Genomic DNA, 24,027 nt, shown 5'->3' on the forward strand with positions numbered 1-24,027 from the left:
CCACTCATCCTCACCAATCACATCCTCACCACTCACCCTCACTGCTCACCACTCAACCTCACCACACCCTCACCACTCACCCCTCACTAATCACCACTAACAACCGCCACTCACCCTCCCCACTCACCCTCACCACTCACCCTCACCAATCACCACTCACCCTCACCACTCACTACTCACCCTCACCACTTTCCCTCCCCACTCTCCCTCACCACTCTCCCTCACCACTCTCCCTCACCACTCTCCCTCACCACTCTCCCTCACCACTCTCCCTCACAACTCTCCCTCACCAGTCACGCTCACCACTCACCACTCACGCTCACCACTCACCCTCACTACTCACCCTAACCACTCACCACTCACCCTCAACACTCACCCTCACCGCTCACCACTCACCCTCACCACTCACCCTGACCACTCACCACTCATCCTCACCAATCACACCCTCACCAATCACCACTCACCCTCACTGCTCACCCTCACTGCTCACCCTCACCACTCACCCTAACCACTCACGCTCACCCTCACCACTCACCCCTCACTAATCACCACTAACAACCGCCACTCACCCTCCCCACTCACCCTCACCACTCACCCTCACCAATCACCACTCACCCTCACCACTCACTACTCACCCTCACCACTCTCCCTCACCACTCTCCCTCACCACTCTCCCTCACCACTCTCCCTCACCAGTCACGCTCACCACTCACCACTCACGCTCACCACTCACCCTCACTACTCACCCTAACCACTCACCCTCAACACTCACCCTCACCGCTCACCACTCACCCTCACCACTCACCCTGACCACTCACCACTCATCCTCACCAATCACACCCTCACCAATCACCACTCACCCTCACCACTCACGCTCAACACTCACCCTCACCACTCATGCTCACCACTAACCCTCACCACTCACCCCTCACTAATCACCACTAACAACCGCCACTCACCCTCCCCACTCACCCTCACCCTCACCAATCACCACTCACCCTCACCACTCAACCTCACCCTCACCACTCAACCTCACCCTCACCACTCAAACTCACCCTCACCACTCAACCTCACCCTCACCACTCAACCTCACCCTCACCACTCAACCTCACCCTCACCACTCACCCACACCACCACCACTCTCCCCCTCACCACTCTCCCCCTCACCACTCTCCCCCTCACCACTCTCCCCCTCACCACTCTCCCCCTCACCACTCTCCCCCTCACCACTCTCCCCCTCACCACTCTCCCCTTCACCACTCTCCCCCTCACCACTCTCCCCCTCACCACTCTCCCCCTCACCACTCTCCCCGTCACGACTCACTCTCCCCCTCACCACATGTTAAGGGCGCTCCTAAAGGAATCTACAACCTTCGATGATTCCTTTGCGCGATTCAAAGAATCGATTCCTGGCGCATAGGAGGTTTCCATTTTTAATTACAGAGTTTTATTTTCATTCGTATGTTATGTTTTAAAGTTTTCAGGAGTTTTTAATTATATTTTAGCCCCGGTCAACGCCGGATATTTCCCATTCGTAGCAGTTTATATCAACTCTATAACCAACTAATATTAAACGGAAATAAGGCGATTCTAAATTAATCTACAACCGTCGATTGCTTTTCGCGATTCAGAGAATCGATTCTTGGCGCGGTCGGGTTTAGAGTTTTAATTACACAGTTGTATTTTCATTGGAATGTTATGTTTTAAAGTTTTCAGAAGATTTAAATGTATTTTTCCCCCGGGCAACGCTGGGTATATCGAGTTTATACCACAAAGTCGTCGCCTGACAGAGTTGCGTGTCGAGGCCTAGTACTGTGCAGAGCCTCCGGCCTCACCTAGATTGCCCACCCGGCTGAGGCTGGGTGCTGGGGCCGTTAACCCCCCCCCCCCCCACGCTACAATAATACTGTCTAATCGCTATAATTTTATTATCTACCGACCCTATAATAGTAATTGCACACATTGGGGTGGGGGGGGGGAGTGAAGAGGACGTGAAACTTTGATGAATTTACCTCAGAATCGCGTGTTAATGCGTGTGCATATTTATAACGGGAATTAAAAATGGCGTCCACCCCGCAGCGAATGCGTCGCTACTCGTTGCCAGGGGCAACCGCCGTGGTCCGCGCCGGCCGGCGAGAGTAAATGAATAAATAAAGCGTTAAATAAATAAATAAAAATAAAGCGCACTAAATCGATAATCGGTCCGATTTAAAGTTTAGAGACGAAAAATCGGAAATGCCTAAGTTTTCCGCGGGGCCGGGGGCGTGCCCACCTGCAAAATTTAATCTCGCCGAACCCCACGGTCCGAGAGCTAAATCCCCCGGTAGGGAGCGTACGCGGACGGACGGACGGACAAAAAATGAATTATATAGGTTAGATTATTATTTTCACCACAAATATTTTTTTAGTTTGGTGTTTTATTTGAAACTGTACTTGTGTAATTAACCAGCGTGTATTGTAAATAGTTTGTGTATGGAGTTTTTTTACGTGGTGTTTATTTTTCTATATCCACGTGTTTGAGTTTGTACATGTGCGTATGTGTATGAGTGTATGAATGATGCAGTACGTGGAATGATACAGTACACCCCCGCGTACCCTCATCTCATTTCTTTGTCCTGCCATTTCACTGTGCATGTGCATACTATAAATCGTATCTTGCCAAACATGCCATATTTTACCGTTACATTATTTCTTGTGCGAAATTCGTTTTTTGCTTAATGCGTTTTTTGTTTAACGTGGAACTTTTCAGGAGCACATCTACTACAAGCGCGTTAAATTCAATGTACAGTTGGACATGGATTATTCGGAGTGTGATTATCTGGCTGCTTCCAACATCAGGTTATCCTCTCAGTGGCTTTTATATAACCATCGGACAAAGATGGTCACTGCATCGTGCACTTTTGGATGGACTTCTGTGGCCATCTGGAACTCTCTTTCGATATTCAGAACTGGAGCTATAAACTTTTAAATCTAAATTGAAAACTCATTTCTTTAGAACAGTTTTTTTATGTTTAGTTTGTTTTCCTTCCCTCGGACCTCTGATTAGCATGGTTGGCTACGTACAGTGCCAATGAAGTTCAATAAATGCATACATAATGTGTGGTTGATGCTCATTCAGATGTGCATTTTCTGTTTTCCATGTGTGGGGTTTCAATTTCAAAGCACTTTTAGTGCCTGCAGACCTAAGATCCAAATAACTATAAGGTAATCGGGGTTAGGACAAATCTTACCTTACGTAATTGAAAAAAATGTGTCAGGAAAGAAATTAGGCATGGTTGGGACCACCTTTAACTCTGCCATTACTGATGCGACTACAAAAATCATTTAAAATAATATGAATAACATTCTTAACATGTTTCACATTATTTATAACACTGATTTACCTAGACCACGCAGCCACAAAGACGCATAGAACTCACATTTTCGGCAATGTCCTCACTCACCGGCGGTCAGTAATCCTCGTGTCACTCTTCTGTCACTACTACCATGGTGACCGCTCCCAAGAACTTCACTCACTGATACATTCCAATAACTTATTTACCAGCAGTAAGTCGCCTAATGGCTGGTGCCACTAAATTGAGAGTTAACTTCACACAGGTGTCCACCTCTTCAACCGTGAAGTTCACTCTTCTCATTGGAACTGCAACCACTCCATAACACCTGACACCAACCTGCAATCACTCTTGCAGCTCATTGGCTGAAATCACCCTTGCAGCTGATTAGCTGCGCTCTTGCAGCTGATCCGCTGGTGCAGTGGGAGTGATGACAATCTCTAGCAACCACTGCCTCACGCCCATTGTTTGCGATCTCCAATGTTGCGTGTACGGAATGTGTGCAAATGCATTATGCAATGGGTTGAGCGACCAGAGTTTGTATGACAAAACAACAAAACATTAACCTCTGTACTCTGAAATAAAAAAGCGCATTTCTTCTAGCATGTCTTTGTTTTGCATTTAAATTCCCAGCAGGATGGTTTAGGACAAATGGGACTGGCAGAACTAAAAGGGATAATGGTTGAATGGAACAAAAATTTTGGATTTAAAATGAAAAACATAAAATACTCTATATCCCACCAAACATGCATGCTTATTACCTCCAAAATCCACGATCGCCCTCTACTTTGTGTGGAGCCATGGGCTGCCTCTCACTTTATGTTCACGAAAAGAACGTACACTTCTGGTTCTTCTTTTTATAACTGGATGTTTTCAGAAGGATATATGCAATATTTCTGCACATTGCTTTGCGTTACTTTTTTTCTGTTTCTTACCATTAAGGAAAATTAGGTGTTCTAATGTTGCACGATTTATAAGATGTGTTTATTCATGCCTGTAGTATTATAGAAAAAGCCCCCGTGTGATAATGGTAATATTTTCTGTGTTTGCAGGGTTCTTTCATGGATGATTTAAACTGTCTTACCAAGACAATATTGATCTTGACCTGCTTCTTCTTCAGTGGTAACTACCCGCGATGCCATTACACAATCACAGTAATTTTGTCCACTTAGCAATCAACTCTGGTTGCTTCCACCTTAATGATCCCCAATCTTCAGCTTACATTAAATTATTTGATTCTGAATATTCCGAGCCGATTCCCACCTGCTTCACTATCAGCAGATGCCAGTGCCAATCTCTAGCTGGCTTTTGCATGGTTAGTAGTGTAATGCGGGCGAAAGCGACCTTCCGGATGTGACGTCACGAGGAGGCGGAGCCAGGTGACGTGGGTGAAAGGTAGGGGGTCCTTAAGCGGGTAAACCGGAAGGAGAAGGCAGTCGGGGTGTGAATGGAAAGGTGTGGGGCCACGCGGGCGTACGAGCCGAGGGGGCACCGTCAGAAGCGGGAGCCAACCCTGGGAACAGTAGGGAGCTACTGGGAGGTGTAAAGCTGCAGATAGAGATAGGCAGTAAGGCTGTGTGCGAGGAGCAGCGGGGTGGCTGCCAGGAGTCGCGGGAGCGACGAGAAGGCGAGACAGCACGAGGCCGTCAGAGCTGCAGCAGGAACAGCCAAGGGAGCTGTGTGAGAGTACAGCAGTGGAGCTGCTGTGGGGCTGCAAGAGCGACAAGAACAGCAGCGGGGCTGCTGATGTGGACTGGAGTGACATCGGAACCAGCACAGAGAGAATAAGAGAGACAGCCGTGTGGGGACGCAGTACGGACCGAATAAAGGACACTGAGCCAGATATCGTGGTCAAGTCTTTTATTACACTGGGGTCAGAAGTGAAACGGCATGTCTAAGCAAGTAAGGAAGAAAATTCCCCCGGCGCCAGCATCGGCTTCTTCGTCCGACGACGACGAATTCCCTCCGACCACGGATTTTGCTGGGGTGGTGGAGGAGAGCCCTGCTGAGGCGAGCACGGGGACGGGCGTGGAAGATGTCGGCGCGATGGCGGGTCCGTCAACAACATCGGACGCTGAGCAAAGATGGCAACAGGTGGCAGAACAACTGGAGACACTCAAGGACGTCCTGGCGCATCTGTGTCACCTTGTTACGCCAAGGACGACGATGGAACGAGAAGGTGCTCCACGGGCCGCCACGTTGCCTGCCCTGCCGCCGCCATTGGCCACGCGGCAAGAAGACGCCATCTTGCGCGCTCCGCGGCGCCAAACCGCCATCTTGGCCACGCCGCGGGCCGACGCCATTTTGAATTTACCTCCACAACAACCATCATTGGAAGACGGCGTGAAGAGGAGTCGGAGTCGCCACCTTACTACAGTTAAGGAATTCTCTATCGGGGGCGATTGGAGCGCTTTCGCCTGCCGATTTTTGGCGGCGGTTCGTTCAGCAAGATGGACCGATGCGGAGGCCTTGGAAGTGTTGCCGACTCTACTGGACGACGAATCTGTGCGATTTTTCCGTTCCATAACGGCCGATAAGAAGAAGACTTTATGTGGAGTTTTTGAGGAAATGGCCGACGCCTATGAGCCACCTGACGACGCGCATCGGCGATTCGCTCAACGACAACGAGCACCCGAAGAATCGCCCGTGGCGTTCAGGGGTGCGGTGTTGGAGCTGGCCATGGCAGCATATCCTGACACGCCACAGGATCTGCTCGAGCCCCTCATATTGGGAAAAATGCTGGAGCTGTCTCGGGATCTGGGGATCCCCATGCCTGTGTGTGGGCATGAGAAGCTCACGTCCCGGGCGGCAGCAAAGTGTCTGGACGCGCAGTTTAATCTCCGTCGCTGGAAGCAAGTGGCGGCATGGACGGGTGGGCCCGTCAAGGAAGGAGGCGCGATGGGGTGGGACCCCACAAGGGCGATCTATGTGCCGGATGAGCGGGGTCCACAGGAGCTGACGGCTGCCTCCTCTCCATGGCCGGGACGCGGAAGGCCGGGGCCGCGCGCTACGCCATCGAGACGGGGCCGCCGGGATGCAGGACCTGCGCTTCGGCGCAACGAGGCCGATTGCTTCCGCTGCGGCCGTAGGGGCCATTACGCCAAAGATTGCTGGGCCCGCTTCCCGGGTCCGCCGCAGCAGGAGCCCACAACACCGGACAAGCCGACCAAGGAACCTCCGAAACAGGCATGTCGGCACGCACCAGACACTCGGCAAGGCTTTACACCTCACCCACCACCTGTGTTGCGCGATCCTATTGTTGTTGTTAAAGAAAGGCCATCGACGGGGCCTTGTCATTCAGTTACGCAGTGGCGCAAATTGGCACGGAGAGTTGTCGCGGCCGCTACGGGTTCGTCCACTGTACCGGGGTCCATACAAGGTGTGGACGTGCGCATTTTGGTCGACTCGGGAGCGTCTGCGACTATTATATCGGATGTCATTTTCCATCTGTTGGGCATTCCGCCGGGGGCTGTGCGTCCGGTTTATGGGTCTTGCGTCGCTGCAAACGGGGGTAGTATGGGGATTGTGGGCCAGGTGGATGCTAAGATATCTATAGGGGATGTGTCGGCTTCGGGCGTTGTGTTAATATCGAGATCTTTGGCGGTTCCTTGCTTACTAGGCACGGATTTTTTGGCTAAGATGCCCATTTTGATTAAAATCAATGAGAATTGTATTGAATTGCCGGGGGGCCGTCGAATCTCGTTTCTGCCGTCGCCCTGGGGGCGACCTGCTTCGGCCGTACAGGTGCAGGCGCTGTCCGTCGCATCTGTGGACATCCCACCTGGTTCACAGATGCTTATACCCTTGCGGTATCGGAAGCCCCTGCCCAATCGGCTAGGAGCATTAGGGGTCTTGTTGTCACCATCCGCCACGATAACAACGGGATTGGCGTTAGTTGGGGCACAGACCATCGTCCGGCCGGATCAATTACCGGTTTTACAGGTGCTTAATGCGGGGGTGGAAAACATCCGTGTTCCGGCCGGTACGGTTGTGGCACATGCCACTACGGCGTTTGCGACGCACGATTGTCCGCATCGCCGAGGAGTGGTCGCTGGTGTTTCCGAGCCAAGGGGTTCGGATAATCGTTGGATCGCTACCTTATGTGACGAAAATTCTTCCCTGTCCGTGGGGCAACGTGATGCGCTGCGTAAATTGTTGCTGACGTATTCGGATGTATTCAGCTCCGACGATTTGGATTTGGGACGCACATCGTTGCTTTCCCATCACATTGAGACGGGCGACGCTGCCCCTATTCGGTTAATTTCGCATCGGATGAGTCCAGCGGAGCGAGAACACGTTCGGGGGGCGGTGGAAGACATGTTGGCTGCGGACATTATATCGCCATCTAACAGCCCATGGGGCGCTCCTGTGGTCTTGGTTAAGAAAAAGGATGGCAACTTGCGATTTTGTGTCGATTTCCGGAAATTGAATAAGATATCGGTGGCAGATGCGTACCCCCTGCCGCGTATGGACGACTCCCTTGACGCATTGTCGGGGGCTAAGTTCTTTTCCACACTGGACCTCTCTTCGGGATTTTGGCAGCTTCCCCTTGACGAGTCCTCACGGGAGAAAACCGCATTCCGTACGCCGCAGGGGTTATTTCAATTCAACTGCCTCCCGATGGGATTGAATGCGGCCCCTGCTACGTTTCAAAGATTGATGGAGCTCGTTTTGACGGGGTTGCAGTGGGAGACGTGTCTTATATATTTGGACGATATTATTGTGTTCAGCCGCACATTTGAGGAACATTTAACGCGGCTGGAGACAGTGTTCACGAGGATGCGCTCTGCCAATTTGAAATTCAAACCAAAGAAATGCCACCTACTGCAACGGTCCGTCCGTTATTTGGGGCACATTGTGAGTGCCGAGGGGGTGTCCACGGATCCGGAGAAGACGGCGTGTGTCCGGGATTGGCCGACTCCGGCCTCTGTGGGGGATGTTCGACGGTTTTTGGGATTTGCCTCGTGTTACCGAAGATTTGTGCCGGGGTTTGCGACGATTGCGAGGCCCTTGCATCTCCTTACGGGTAAAGGACGGAAATTTGTTTGGGGAGAGCCGGAAGAGGCGGCCTTTCGGAGTCTGCGTGATCTATTGGCTACGGCCCCGACATTGGATTATCCCGATTTTGATCGCCCTTTCATTCTCGATACGGACGCGAGTGACACAGGTATTGGGGCGGTATTATCACAGTCTAAAGGGGGCGTAGAGCGCGTCGTGGCGTATGGTAGCCGAGTCTTGTCGCCTGCGGAAACACGCTACTGTGTCACTCGTAGGGAACTTTTGGCGGTTGTTTTTTTCCTACGGCAATTTCGACCGTACCTTTACGGTCGTTCTTTTATTGTGCGTACGGATCATGCGGCCTTGCAATATGCACTTAAAATGGACCAGCCATCGGGACAGTGGGCACGTTGGTTGGACACGCTGCAGGAGTTTTCCTTCCAAATTCAACATCGGAAGGGAGTGCGCCATGCGAACGCTGACGCACTTTCCAGATTACCAGGGCGCGCCCCTTGTAAATGTGCGTCGGGGACGCATAGGTGTTCGCCGATTCTCAACCCCCCTCAGCCGCTCACGTTGGCCGTCGGGAAGTCGGATACTCCGATGGAACCGGGACCGACTGATGGGGTTTTGAATCTGCCGCGGTCTGTCTGGATTCGGGAACAGATGATGGACGAGTCGTTGTTGTCCATGCGGAAGCGGTCTATGAGGGACAAGGGGAGTCCGAGTTCGGCTGTGGGGCCGCGAACCGCTCTCCGAGATGGTCTGCTTATGTGGCAAGAAAGGTTCCAGGAAAGCTGGCGTGTGGTGGTACCAACGTCCTTGCGATTTGAGTTGATTAGAACTCTCCATTGTGACACACTATTGCATTTAGGGGTGCAGAAGACCTTGTTGACGTTACAACGTCATTATTTTTGGCACGGCATGGCGACAGATGTCGTAGGGCACGTGCGCGCGTGCCCTGAATGCGCCCGGCGTAAGCCGCCTAAACATCCTTACGTGCCGCCTCTCCAGTCGATTCAGGTGTCTCGAGTCAATGAATTGGTGGCACTGGACATATTGGGACCCTTCCCACCATCGGCGAGGGGAAATAAATATTTGCTGGTAGGGGTCGAGTATCTCTCCCGTTGGCCGATGGCCTGGCCGTTGCCCGATCAGTCGGCCGCGGCCATCACCGACGCCTTTTTGTTTGGGTACATTATGGACAAGGGGGCGCCGGAGAGACTCCTCACGGACCAGGGCCGAAATTTCTCTTCTAAATTATTGGCTGAAGTGTGCGCAGGCCTTGGGACCAAGAAGATACGGACATCTCCATACCATCCGCAGACGGATGGTATGGTTGAGCGGCTGAACAGGACATTGTCTGCCATGCTTTGCCATACTGTGAGTGAACAGCAATCGGATTGGGATCTGCACATCCCCGGAGTGCTTTCGGCGTACAGGATGACGCCCCATGCGGCTACAGGGTATTCGCCGTTTTACCTTATGTATGGTCGGGAAAACGTGCCTCCGGTGGATGTGCAATTGGGTACTGGGGTGAAGGGACCTTGTAAACCACTCCCTGAATACATTCAGGACACGGTTCGCCGGGTTACGGAGGCGCGGGAAAACGCCCGCGTGGCTACGGCCAAAGCCCAGGCCCGGAACGAGCGGTATGCTCGGCGGTCTGAGGGGGAGTGCCCCTGGAAGGTGGGAGACCTGGCCTGGCTCCATTGCCCGCAGGTGCGGCCGGGGACCTCTCCTAAATTGCACAAACCTTGGCATGGTCCTGTGCGCCTCATTGAGGTTCCCAATCCACAGTCGGCGCGCGTTCAGTTTGGTTCTCGCCGTTGGTTTGTCCATACGTTGCGGTTGAAACCATATGTTGCTCCCCTACGTGATGCGTCATCTCCCAATGTTGCCTTGCCGGGGTCTGTTGCTGCTGACTCTGACTCTTCCCCGCCTGCGTCCATTGATCTTGCTAGAGCGCCTGTCGTACCTGTTCCAGACAGGCCGACCGTGACACCGCGGGGGAGGAGTGGGCCTGCTCGGAGGGCGCCTGCCAAGGCTGCGGGACCTTCAAGCCCGGCGACCCTTCCGACCCCGCTGCAGGCGCATTCGCCGAATATGACCAAGACTGATTCGTCAGGGACACGAGATGTCGGTGGACTTCCAATCGCAGCAGGGGAATTACCCCCTGTCATTTCTCGTGTTCCATCGCGTCCCCGTTCTACAAGTGGGCCGCCGACCGTCCGGGACGGGCCGGCGACCCGCACTCGTTCCAAATCGCTTACGTTTCGTTGATTGTATGTTGTTATTGTTCTTGTTCTTGCCGTCGTATTTATCGCATGCTTTCGTACGTTCGTCGATGTTACTTGTGTGTTGTTCTTGTTGTTATATTGCATGCTTAGTGTCCTTTAAGGGGGAAGGTCGGTTCACCGCATTACGCTTTGGTGTTGTTCAGCCGAGGTCGGCTGGGTTTTTTCTATGGGGGAGGGTGGTGTAATGCGGGCGAAAGCGACCTTCCGGATGTGACGTCACGAGGAGGCGGAGCCAGGTGACGTGGGTGAAAGGTAGGGGGTCCTTAAGCGGGTAAACCGGAAGGAGAAGGCAGTCGGGGTGTGAATGGAAAGGTGTGGGGCCACGCGGGCGTACGAGCCGAGGGGGCACCGTCAGAAGCGGGAGCCAACCCTGGGAACAGTAGGGAGCTACTGGGAGGTGTAAAGCTGCAGATAGAGATAGGCAGTAAGGCTGTGTGCGAGGAGCAGCGGGGTGGCTGCCAGGAGTCGCGGGAGCGACGAGAAGGCGAGACAGCACGAGGCCGTCAGAGCTGCAGCAGGAACAGCCAAGGGAGCTGTGTGAGAGTACAGCAGCGGAGCTGCTGTGGGGCTGCAAGAGCGACAAGAACAGCAGCGGGGCTGCTGATGTGGACTGGAGTGACATCGGAACCAGCACAGAGAGAATAAGAGAGACAGCCGTGTGGGGACGCAGTACGGACCGAATAAAGGACACTGAGCCAGATATCGTGGTCAAGTTTTTTATTACAGTAGTATTGGAATTGTTTAATGTGTGGCAAGTTATAGATTCCGAGGAAGAGAAATGAGGAGTTGCATTCAGGATTAGAGATGTCCGATTGTAACAATTCAGAGTAAACAACATATCTAGAGTGGGCAAATTATATTTCAAAGGAGAAGGCTTGCTGCAGAAAACTGTAAAATGAATGTTAGATGCGATTTGACTGAAGGAGACAGCGCAAGTACAAACAGAATGCAGGGAACATCATCGGACCTCACTTGCCAGTTTCAAAGTATAAAACCGATTCTTACTGGTAGGAACCACCTGGTTCCACCAGCCCACAGGGGATTATTGTGTCCGTCCGTCCGTCGTGCATCCAAAAATGGTAGGGGTGGGGCTGGGTAGAGAGGGGAGGGTGGGGAGGGCCTGGGTGGGGAGGGTGGGGAGAGGCTGGGTGGGGAGGGGCTGGGTGGGGGGTGGGAGCGGTGGGGCTGGGTGGGGAGGGGCTGGTCACCCCGTGGTGCCCTTATAAAACTCAATGTTTAACCTACTCACGCCGGCTTGTGCCCACCATCACAGTCGGGCATATTTGCGGAATACACCAAGCCGCCGTTGACCCTGGCCATTGACCGAGCAACCCAACGTTCCTACTCGCTCCCTCCGCAGGAATGTGTTATAGAATGCAGGGAACTTTAACCATGTAACCTGCTCCTAATCAGACAACTCGTACAGTTTTTTATGCATTTTGCAAAAAATGTTTAGCAACGTGGGAACTAGGGTTGATGACTTAATTGAGAATTTGAACACAGCCATAATGATACACTTAATAGGGATCCCAATAACGTGGGGCCATGGCCAGAACCTCATTGATGCAATATTAATAACTTTGACATGGCCATTATGAACTTGACAAAAAAAACACTTTACAGGGGTCCCCGATATATGTCGGGGTTAGAAACCAGAAAGTTGCGACTTTTAATGAAACAATGCATAACGGGTACTTTTCCCCAATAGAAATACTATGCCATGTTAATGGGGGGGGGGGGGGGTAGGGACTGAAAGAGCGTCAACATTGCCTATGCGACGCAAATCGGGGCAATTTCTCCCATAAACAATGGAATAAATAGGGATAGTGACCGTAACTTAGGGTAACATGTTCCATACCTGGCAACTAAAATACGTACTGGACATTAACAGAAAACCAGGTACTGTACATGTGCAGTACATATAAATACCAGTTCCAAACTGTACAACACAATTTACATATATTTATAACCACAGTCGATCATGTATTTTCCGGCAGCATGGGGGGTGGGGGGGGGGGGCGCCATATTTTTTTAAACGCTGAATAATCACTAATCATGATTTAAAATAGATGATTTTTGCACATTCTTGTATGACATTATGTTTTTAGGTGTTCATACTCTTTGGTTCCTTCGGTAAAGTCACGTAGATAGAAAATGAATAGATCACGACGTTTCGATCCTAACACAAGCGACTGTCTTCAGGTGAGTGAGAGAAAGCTACTGAAACAAGGTCTTCTTTTTGATTATTTCGGTAAAGTCAGGTAGAAGGGAAATAATAAAATAATAAAAATAAAACATCAGAAAATATAATTCTCACGGCGTTTCGGCCACAACACAAGCAGCCGTCCTCAGGTGAAGAACAGGGCTGTCGGAAAGACAGCATTCAAATGAACACCACCAAGCTTGGCAGCGTATATTTAATCTGGGTTAGAGGAGGAGAGCACCTTGACAAAGGAATTTACATATCAACAGATCTCCAAAATCCTGAATAAACACAAGATCCAGGTCAAATTTAACACAGTACATAAAATCAGTGATCTGGTCCTGTCTGTAAAAGATGTGGTTCCAGACAAACTAAGTTGCCTCTGTGGTAGCAGTTACATTGGAGAAACCAAACGACATGTCTCGGACCGCATCCGTGAACATAAAGCAGACCTGAAACACGATAGGACGAACACCTCAGCCGTGGCAGATCACTGTTACAATTCAGTGGGCTCACATGACATTGACTACTCCAAGACAGAAGTTCTCTGCAAGCCATCTGGCTACCATGAGAGATTCGTTCATGAGGCGATCCACATATACAAACACAGAGACAATTTCAACCGAGAAGTTGGATTCGGGCTCAGCAATCATTGGAAGGACGTGATAAACCATTTCGGGTCTTAACTGATTGTGTTCACGTTTACGGTGACTTTCAGACCGCAGTCCACTCACTGGCATTGACTATATATCTTTTGTATTCTCCTCAGGGAATGGAGTCTTTGCTCCGCTGCAAGTCTCCAGCCAACACTCTCCCATTGACATATTTCATTGCTTCCTCTTAGTACCTTTCACGCGACGGTCAATGGTATAGTGTACAGCAGATTGTATAATAATAAATAGTATAAAAGTGTAATGTTTAATATAATGTATAAGGTAATATATAGTATCGTAATTGTATAGTGAATATAAAGCAGTGTGGTATACAGTAGGGTGTGTAGAATAATACATAGTGTAATATTACAATGTATAGTCTAAGGTATAGGGTGGTGTATAGTAACGCAGTGTATAATTTAATGTTGGGTTTATCTATGGCAGTGTATAGTACGGAGTATATCCGTGTGATGTAAAGAAACAAGTTTAGCTGGAAGCATATTATATTTTTTGCGACATAGAAGTGTAATGTATGACTTACTGTTAGTAGCTCAGCTTTTTGGAGAGTATATTGAGTACATTGATGATATTGATGTAGTTTATATCTTAGTTTTTTATGTGGTGTTTGGCTGTTGCAGCTCCTTGCTATTAAAATTGCCCTCCCTTTATTACTGCTAATCCTACTTCCTTCCTTTATGACTGCTAATCCTACATCATACACGAGCATAATATGACTTTGAGACCCGCCCACCACCTACACATTCCACAAGTAGTGACTAATCCCATATCTGCATTTTCCATAAATATAGTCAATTCCTCTGTTGATATGTAAATTTCTTTGTCAAGGCGCTCTCCTCCTCTAACCCACCTTAAATATACGCTGCCAAGCTTGGTGGTGTTCATTCAGACGCTGTCTTTCCAACAGCCCTGTTCTTCACCTGAGGACGTCTGCTTGCATTGTGGCCGAAACGTTGTAAGAATTGTATTTTATTATGTTTTATTTTATTATTTCCCTTCTACGTGACTTTACCGAAAGAACCAAGAAGATGAATCTCTGCAGTCACGAAAGCTTTAAATCGAAAAATAAAACAAGGTCTTATATAGGCCTGAGATGGGTGCAGCCTCAGGGTAAGAGGGCGGGGCTAGAGATGGTCTCCTTGATGCTGTGGAAGTGGCCATTGTATTGTGAGAGATTAGCATGTCAATGTACGAGCTTAGTATGTTGCTGCATCGGTGACTTGCCTAGTATGTCGCAGCATCAGTGACTTAGCAAGAAGGACATCCAGCCTGTCAATACAAAGGCATCCAACCTAATAATGACATCCAACCTAACTCAGAGAGTCAGCTAAAATCGCAGGAAGGATGGAAACATCACTTTACCTGGTTAATCACGTCCTTCCAATGCTTGCTCAATTTGTACCCATCTTCTCGGTTGAAGTTGTGTCTGTGTTTTTATATCTGGATGGCTTCATGAACAAATCTCTGATGATAGCCAGTGGGTTTGCAGAGTACCTTCGTCTTAGAAAAATAAATTTAGTGTGTGCCCACAGTGTTAAAACAATGATTAGCAACGGCAGAGGTATTGGTCCTACCGTGCTTCAGATCTGCCTTGTGTTCACGAACACGGTCCGAAACATGTCGTTTCATTTCCCCATTGTAACTGCTGCCGCAGCCACAACTTAGTTTGTAGACATCAGGATATTGCATGTCAGGAATCACATCCTTTACAGATGGGATCAAATCACGGATTTTGTGTAGTGTTGAAACGAAGCTGGATCTTGTGTTTGTTTAAGATTTTGGAAATCTTTTTGGTAACCCCTGTAATGTATGGCAAGGTGATGGTTTTGATTGGGTCCTCAGATGGTTGTCTCCCCATGGCCTGGGGAGACAGCTTTGCGGATTGTATGGTCAGAATATCCATTCATCCTGAGGACTTGGTGTACGTGCTCCAGCTCACTGGCTAGGTGGTGCTAGTTGGAGATGCAATGGGCCCTATGGTGTAGTGTTTTGACGAGGGAATTCTTCTGGGCTGGATGGTGGTGGGAGTCAGGCTTTAGATAGGCATCCGTGTGGGTGGCTTTCTTGTACACAATGTCCCAACGAGCCATCAGGTCTCTTCTCAATCAAAACATCCAGGAATGGTAACTTGCCATCCTTTTCCACTTCCATGATGAATTAGATAGCTGGGTGTATGGAATGTATGTGGTTGTAGAATGCATTTAGTGCTGGCTGACCATGTGGCCAGATGACGAATGTGTCATCTACGTATCTCTTCCACAAGTAGGGAAGTAGGGTGGATGTCTGGATGGCATCTGTCTTAAATTTCTCCATGAAAAGATTCGCTACCACTGGTGATAAGGGATAACCCATTGGGGTACCCTCTTGTTTTTATAATGTACCATTCCAGGTGAAGTAAGTATTGGTACGGCAGCGCCTCACCAAAGTTGGCACTTCAAAATGCAGTCCCTGTTGGACCAAGTCTTCAATGATTGCAATGGTGTCAGGCACAGGTACCTTGGTGAACAGATAGACTACATCGAAACTGACAAGCAAATAATCTGGAGACAGTGAGATGTCTATCATTACCGAGAAGATGGTTACAAATTGAGCAATCATTGGAAGGACGTGATTAACCAGGTAAAGTCTTAACCTGCTGTGATGTTTCCATCCTTCCTGCGATTTTAGCTGACTCTATGAGTTGCATTATTAGGTTGGATGTCTTCGTATTTACGGGCTGGATGTCCTTCTCGCTCAGTCACCGATGCTGCGACATACTACGCTCATACATTGACATGCTAATCTCTCACAATACAGTAGCCACTTCCACAGCCTCAGGGAAACCATCTCTATCCCTGTCCTCTTACCATGAGGCTGCTCCCATCTCAGGCCTATATAAGACCTTGTTTCAGTAGCTTTCTCTCATCTGAAGACGGTCGCTTGTGTTGCGATCGAAACGTCGTGTTCTATTAATTTTCTATCTACGTGACTTTATTGAAAGAACCAAAGAGTATGGATTCTTGCAGTCATGAAAGCTTCAAATCAAGATTTGTAGGTGTTGTATGTATTTTTTGGTTTTAGATGTTTATGAAATTGGCGTAAATAAACGTACAAATGGACAAAATATACCCTAAAAGATTACAGTATTCACTGTATTGTACTCACTGCTCCAATCTCGAAGACCCTGCAGCTTGTGTTTGACAATTGCCAAACTGATGCAGCCTTTAGACCGGTGCACCGGCGAACGCTGAAGAACACGCACTTTTCACCAGATTGCACTGTATATATATTTTATTACTGTAGTTATTAGTCATGAAACATCTATATACGGGCAGTATTTTCAGTGTTTAAGTTGTATTTAGTGTATCATTAACAGTATATAATATTTGACACTGAAGTCAAGCGAAGCTACTTTGTGTTTCGATTTAAAGCTTTCGTGACTGCAGGGATTCATATTCTTGGTTATTTCGGTAAAGTCACGTAGAAGGCTGCTTGTGTTGTGGCCGAAACGTCGTGAGAATTTTATTATGGTATGTTTTATTTGTATTATTTTATTATTTCCATTCTACGTGACTTTACCGAAAGAACCAAGAATATGAATACTACTTTGTTTTGTCACGCACATGGTGACGATCGCCGAACTAGTTACAGCCTTTGGATCAGCTTTCTGGTTTCACTGGATCGGTCGCCGGATAATGTTGGAAACAGCCGGATAATCGGGCGCATTAACACTTATCACTTAATTAAACCCAATTTTATGAGCATTTCAAAGCAGATCCTGTACACTTTAAAACATTTTACTTTTTTAATATAAAACGTATTTGTGACATTTTAAAGAAATGTATCAAACATTAAACCATTTTGTGTGATAAAACAATCCTAAACAGCATTTAAAAATGATATACTTTGACCTATAATTATTATGGTCTTAACTTGAGGAGTGGAGTTGTGCTTGATTGGAGGTGTATGGGAGAAGATTAAACACCCGTACCTTCAATTATTTTCTTAAGTTTTTGTGGAAACGTTTCTGCACCATCTACATCGGCATTTGCTGACTGCATTTTTACGTTCTTTAAACTATTGTGCCTGAAATCTGTAAAACCATCCACAGGTGGCCTTGAATGGTTTCTCTTTCACTACGTCTTCCTCTCCCAATTCATTTTTCAAGCTTCCATCCAAGCTCAGATGTGCTACTGGGTCAGTATATACGACCCTTGACTTGGGAATGGCGGAGGATAAGTGAGTTATAAAGGGAAGGGATCTCAATTTTAACCAGAAATTACTAAAATACATATTTAACTGGATCTATTAATAAATATATGAATGGGTTTGGACAGTACTTGCTTTTTGAGCAAAACTATTAATAATGCAATCTGAACTTGGCATTGCATCATACATGATATGAATTGCATCATGTTATTCCTAGAAGTCATGGATGATGCAATCATTACTAGGCTTACATCCTTCTGCTGAACAAATTGCCCTATATCAGCTCTAGAAATCATACAGTGTCGTCCTCTCTTATTTGTCAGTGTTTGATTTGGCAAAGGGACACATTTCTGATATGATAGTAGGTTTTTACCCTTTTAACTGGTACAAAACTGACACCTTTATTCAAGGCATCATGTTTGCAATGACCACAACACAAGTAGTCAAAAAAGCAAACAAAAAGAAGCAACTCTGATAAGGATGATAATATGCACTGTCCTTGAAGTTGATTGGCCCACACCCGAGACGGCTTTCTTTAGAGCCTAGTCCCCATTGGTGTAGGGCCAGATGACACCAGAAGGCGTACTACGCCTTCTGGTGTCATCTGGCGTACTACGCCTTCTGGTGTCATCTGGCCCTACACCAATGGGGACTAGGCTCTAAAGAAAGCCGTCTCGGGTGTGGGCCAATCAACTTCAAGGACAGTGCATATTATCATCCTTATCAGAGTTGCTTCTTTTTGTTTGCTTTTTTGACTACTTGTGTTGTGGTCATTGCAAACATGATGCCTTGAATAAAGGTGTCAGTTTTGTACCAGTTAAAAGGGTAAAAACCTCCTATCATATTTTGCCACTGGTAAAAGAGATCTCATAGTGGACACATTTCTGTTTAGCCAAAGTGAGCAGAGATGCCTCGTACTTGTGTGAACAAAGCAGATAACTTCTGGTATGTTTGAGGTGAAGTGACTTTTGCATCACAAAAGCGCAATATAAGGACTATGGTTTTTGGCTGCAAAATTGGGAGATCAGGACAAGATGTGGGCCCCACACATATGCTGCAAAACCTGTGCAACAAATCTTCACCAGTGGTTGAACAGGAAAATGAAATATATGCCTTTCGCAGTGCCAATGATTTGGAGAGAACCAACAGATATCAGCAATTTTTACTTCTACATGGCGCCTCTAGTTGGGTAAGGTGTTTCTTAAGAAGAAAAAGTGGACTGTATGTTATCCAAACATTCCATCAGCTATATGCCCAGTACCCCAGGGAGAAGGACTGTTGGTTCTTGATGCACCAGAATCATTTTCACTTGAGTCAGACGAGGAAGAGGATGAAACTTCTGGTCCTGAATCATAAATGTCACTTGACTCAGATGTTCTCCCATCCTCTTCTGAATCAAACCTCATAACACAAGGTGAACTGAAAGACCTTGTCAGGGATTTGGAACTACCCAAGAGTAAGGCAGAGCTGTTGGGCTCCAGACTGCAGCAATGTAATCTACTGGCAGGTGATGTTAGGGTTTCCATTTTCCGTGACCATCAAAAGGATCTTGTCTCATTCTTCTTCATGGAAGGTGATCTTGTAGCTTTGAACAACATCGATGGTGTGATGGTAGCCCTCAACATCGTTCATCATCCAGATGAGTGGAGACTGTTCATTGATTCATCGAAGATGAGTCTTAGCTGTTTTGCTGCATAATGCCAATGTTTTTCCATCAATTCTAGTTGGTCATGCAGTCCATGTGAAGGAAACATATGACAACATGAAACAACTTTTGAGGTGCATCAACTATGACCAACATTAGTGGCAACTTTGTGGCAAATTGAAGGTTGTTGCTCTTTTGCTTGGTCTCTAGACTGGATACACAAAGTACTGCTGTTTCCTCTAGCAAATGTGATAGTTGCGCGAGAGATTCCCACTACATCAAGATAGATTGGCCACTCCGACAACCATTGGAGCCTGGGAGGAAAAGTTTTTAACATCCACCACTTGTTGAATCAAGGAAGATTTTGTTACCACCCGTACATATCAAGCTGGGTCTGGTGAAAAACTTTGTCAAAGCCAGGGACAAAACACGAGCTGCTTTCAAGTACCGCCGTGGAAAATTTCCAAGGTTAAGTGAAGCTAAGATAAAGGAAGGTGTCTTTATGAGGGCAAATAGAGCCCATCAATACTTGCAGACTATTGCTGGACAGTCACAAGAGATGCTCCATTTAATGAATACAAGAGACAAGCCAAGAAGCACCGAGTAGGCACTGAATAAGGAATTAAACTATGTACTTTCATATACATACGTTTTTAGCCTTTTGTTTTATAATCCTTTTTATTTATTTCACCCTTTTGCTGATTTTTAAAGTCTTACATGAACAGGACAGGTGACATGTTATCATGTAAAGCAACCATAAACACATGCAAAGACCTAGGTTTACAATTTATGAGTAAAACGCTACTATCTACACAATATACATAGATTTAAAATGCAACCCTAAAAAACGCTAAGATGCCAGCTAGCAACATCAGCAAAGATGAGCGTTTTGAATTATCTCAATTAAAAAAGAGGGATGACAGTGTCATCCTCTCAGCCGACAAGGGCAATGCCACTGTCATCATGGATAAAATAGAATCTTACAACAAAATTCAACAACTACTCAACGATGGCAGCTATACAAAAATAAAAAATTAACCCGTAAAAACAAAGTTTTTCACTATAAATCCTTTATATGCGTGGCGGCTAGAGTCCTCTCGTCCTCTGGCTTGAGATGGATGCCACCTATGGGTCAGATGAATGCCTGCCACCATTAAGCAATTGGTAATTAAATATAATTAATTTTTCCTAAAAAGTGTAAAATTTTTGAAAAAAGTTTTCACGAAAATACATTGTCACGCACAACGAGTCTGTGCAAAATGTCAGCTCGATTGGATCACGGGAAGTGGATTAAAAAACGACCGAAAGATTTGCACGGTCGTAAGCAAGCAAGTGAACTTAATATAAAGGATTTAAAAAGAGACCCCACCAACAGCCTTGTCATTAAAAACCAACAAAATCATTTCTGATTCAACCGCATTAATTGATAAAACCAAACAGTTCTCGTTGAAACCTTCTGCTGCCAGGCCACCAAGATTATATGGCTTACCAAAAATACATAAAAAAGATACACCCCTTCGTCCCATCGTTTCTACTATCAACTCGCCCACCTACAAACTGGCTCGTTTTTTGTCTGAAATCCTGCGGCCTTTCACTGGCAAACCACCTCTGCAGTACTAAACTCTGCTCACCTGGTAGCGACAATCAAGGGTATTTCCCTGTCCCCAGACGACCTGCTTGTCAGTTTTGATGTGAATTTCGATTTAAAGCTTTCGTGACTGCAGGGATTCATCTTCTTGGTTCTTTCGGTAAAGTCACGTAGAAGGGAAGTAATAAAATAATAAAAATAAAACATAATAAAACAATTCTCACGACGTTTCGGCCACAACGCAAGCAGCCATCCTCAGGCGAAGAATGAAACACCCCAAGCTTGGAGCGTATATTTAAGCTGGGTTAGAGGGGGGGGAGGTGGGAAGAAGAGCGCCTAAACAAAATAATTTGCATATCAAGAGGAATTCAGCATATGGAAAATGCGTAGGAGGTGGGCGGGGGGGGTTCCAAATCAATACTATGCCCGTGCATTATGCAGGATTAGCAGCATCAAAGGGGGGGGGGGGGGAAGGGGGGGAGCATTAACAAAGGAAAGGAATGTTAATAGTATGTAGCTGTAGTTACTAAACAACCACGTAAAAAACTACAGTATAAACTGCATGACAAACTAAAGTATAAACTACATAGCATCATCAGTAAACTTACTATACTCTACAATAAGCTGAGTTACTAACAGTAAGTAATACATGAAACATTCTACGTTGTAAAAAATTATATAATATGCTTCCATCTAAACTTTATTCTCTTACATCACACGCGTCTATACCGTACTATATACTTCCATAGGCAAAACCAACATTAAATTACATACTGTATTGCTATAAACCACCCTATACCTTATACATTTTTAATATAAACACTATGTATTATTCTACCCACCCTAATGTGTATCAAAATGGTTTATTACGTCCTTCCAGTGATTGCTAAGCCAGAATCCATCTTCTCGGTTAAAATTGTCTCTGTGTTTGTAAATGTGGATCGCCTCATGTACGAATCTCTCATGATAGCCAGATGGCTTGCAGAGAACCTCTGTCTTGGAGAAGTCAATGTCATGTGAGCCCACTGAGTTGTAACAGTGATCTGCCACGGCTGAGGTGTTTGTCCTACAGTGTTTCAGGTCAGCTTTATGTTCACGGATGCGGTCCGAGACATGTCGTTTGGTTTCCCCAATGTAACTGCTACCACAGAGGCAACTTAGTTTGTAGACACCAGGGTACTGTATGTCTGGAACCACATCTTTTACAGACGGTACCAGATCACGGATTTTATGTACTGTGTTGAATCGGACCTGGATCTTGTGTTTAATCAGGATTTTGGAGATCTTTTTTGTGACCCCAGCAATGTAGGGTAAGGTGATGGTCTTGAAAGGCTCCTCAACAGGATCCTTCTTGGTGGTTGGAGTGATGGCTTTGCGGATTGTGTAGTCGGAGTAACCATTAGCCTTAAGAGCTTGGCGTACGTGTTTGAGTTCACTGGAAATGTGTTCATGGTCGGAGATGCATTGGGCTCTATGATATAGAGTCTTGAGGGCACCCCAATGGGCCCCCCTTATCTCCGGTTGTAGCCAACATCTTCATGGAGAAATTTGAGACGGACGCCATCCAGACTGCCACTCTACGCCCGACCTTATGGAAGAGGTACGTAGACGACACTTTTGTCATCTGGCCACATGGCCGGCCTGCTCTAGACCAATTTCTCGACCATATCAATTCCATACACCCAGCCATCAGATTCACCATGGAAGTCGAAAATGATGGCAAGCTACCCTTTTTGGATGTCCTAATCAAAAGGAGACCTGATGGTTCAATGAGCCACTCTGTCTACAGGAAAGCCACCCACACGGATGCTTATCTAAAACCGGATTCCCACCACCATCCATCCCAGAAGAATTCCCTCATCAAGACTCTATATCATAGAGCCCAATGCATCTCCGACCATGAACACATTTCCAGTGAACTCAAACACGTACGCCAAGCTCTTAAGGCTAATGGTTACTCCGACTACACAATCCGCAAAGCCATCACTCCAACCACCAAGAAGGATCCTGTTGAGGAGCCTTTCAAGACCATCACCTTACCCTACATTGCTGGGGTCACAAAAAAGATCTCCAAAATCCTGATTAAACACAAGATCCAGGTCCGATTCAACACAGTACATAAAATCCGTGATCTGGTACCGTCTGTAAAAGATGTGGTTCCAGACATACAGTACCCTGGTGTCTACAAACTAAGTTGCCTCTGTGGTAGCAGTTACATTGGGGAAACCAAACGACATGTCTCGGACCGCATCCGTGAACATAAAGCTGACCTGAAACACTGTAGGACAAACACCTCAGCCGTGGCAGATCACTGTTACAACTCAGTGGGCTCACATGACATTGACTTCTCCAAGACAGAGGTTCTCTGCAAGCCATCTGGCTATCATGAGAGATTCGTACATGAGGCGATCCACATTTACAAACACAGAGACAATTTTAACCGAGAAGATGGATTCTGGCTTAGCAATCACTGGAAGGACGTAATAAACCATTTTGATACACATTAGGGTGGGTAGAATAATACATAGTGTTTATATTAAAAATGTATAAGGTATAGGGTGGTTTATAGCAATACAGTATGTAATTTAATGTTGGTTTTGCCTATGGAAGTATATAGTACGGTATAGACGCGTGTGATGTAAGAGAATAAAGTTTAGATGGAAGCATATTATATAATTTTTTACAACGTAGAATGTTTCATGTATTACTTACTGTTAGTAACTCAGCTTATTGTAGAGTATAGTAAGTTTACTGATGATGCTATGTAGTTTATACTTTAGTTTGTCATGCAGTTTATACTGTAGTTTTTTACGTGGTTGTTTAGTAACTACAGCTACATACTATTAACATTCCTTTCCTTTGTTAATGCTCCCCCCCTTCCCCCCCCCCCTTTGATGCTGCTAATCCTGCATAATGCACGGGCATAGTATTGATTTGGAACCCCCCCCGCCCACCTCCTACGCATTTTCCATATGCTGAATTCCTCTTGATATGCAAATTATTTTGTTTAGGCGCTCTTCTTCCCACCTCCCCCCCCTCTAACCCAGCTTAAATATACGCTCCAAGCTTGGGGTGTTTCATTCTTCGCCTGAGGATGGCTGC

General features: G+C 46.9%; 1 protein-coding gene across 11 annotated transcripts in view; it reads left to right on the forward strand.

The window, feature by feature from the left end:
• LOC144933218 (uncharacterized) overlaps window positions 1-24,027 on the forward strand; it is a 247,768-nt gene that overhangs the window by 209,533 nt on the left and 14,208 nt on the right. For all 11 annotated transcript variants that reach the window (XM_078857879.1, XM_078857885.1, XM_078857888.1 and 8 more), the window contains one exon: window positions 4,385-4,454. In XM_078857879.1, the coding sequence (XP_078714005.1) occupies window positions 4,385-4,454 (70 nt within the window). The remainder of the gene's footprint in view (window positions 1-4,384; window positions 4,455-24,027) is intronic.

The sequence above is a fragment of the Lampetra fluviatilis genome, chromosome 6, assembly GCF_964198595.1.
Source record: "Lampetra fluviatilis chromosome 6, kcLamFluv1.1, whole genome shotgun sequence".
NCBI lineage: Eukaryota > Metazoa > Chordata > Hyperoartia > Petromyzontiformes > Petromyzontidae > Lampetra > Lampetra fluviatilis.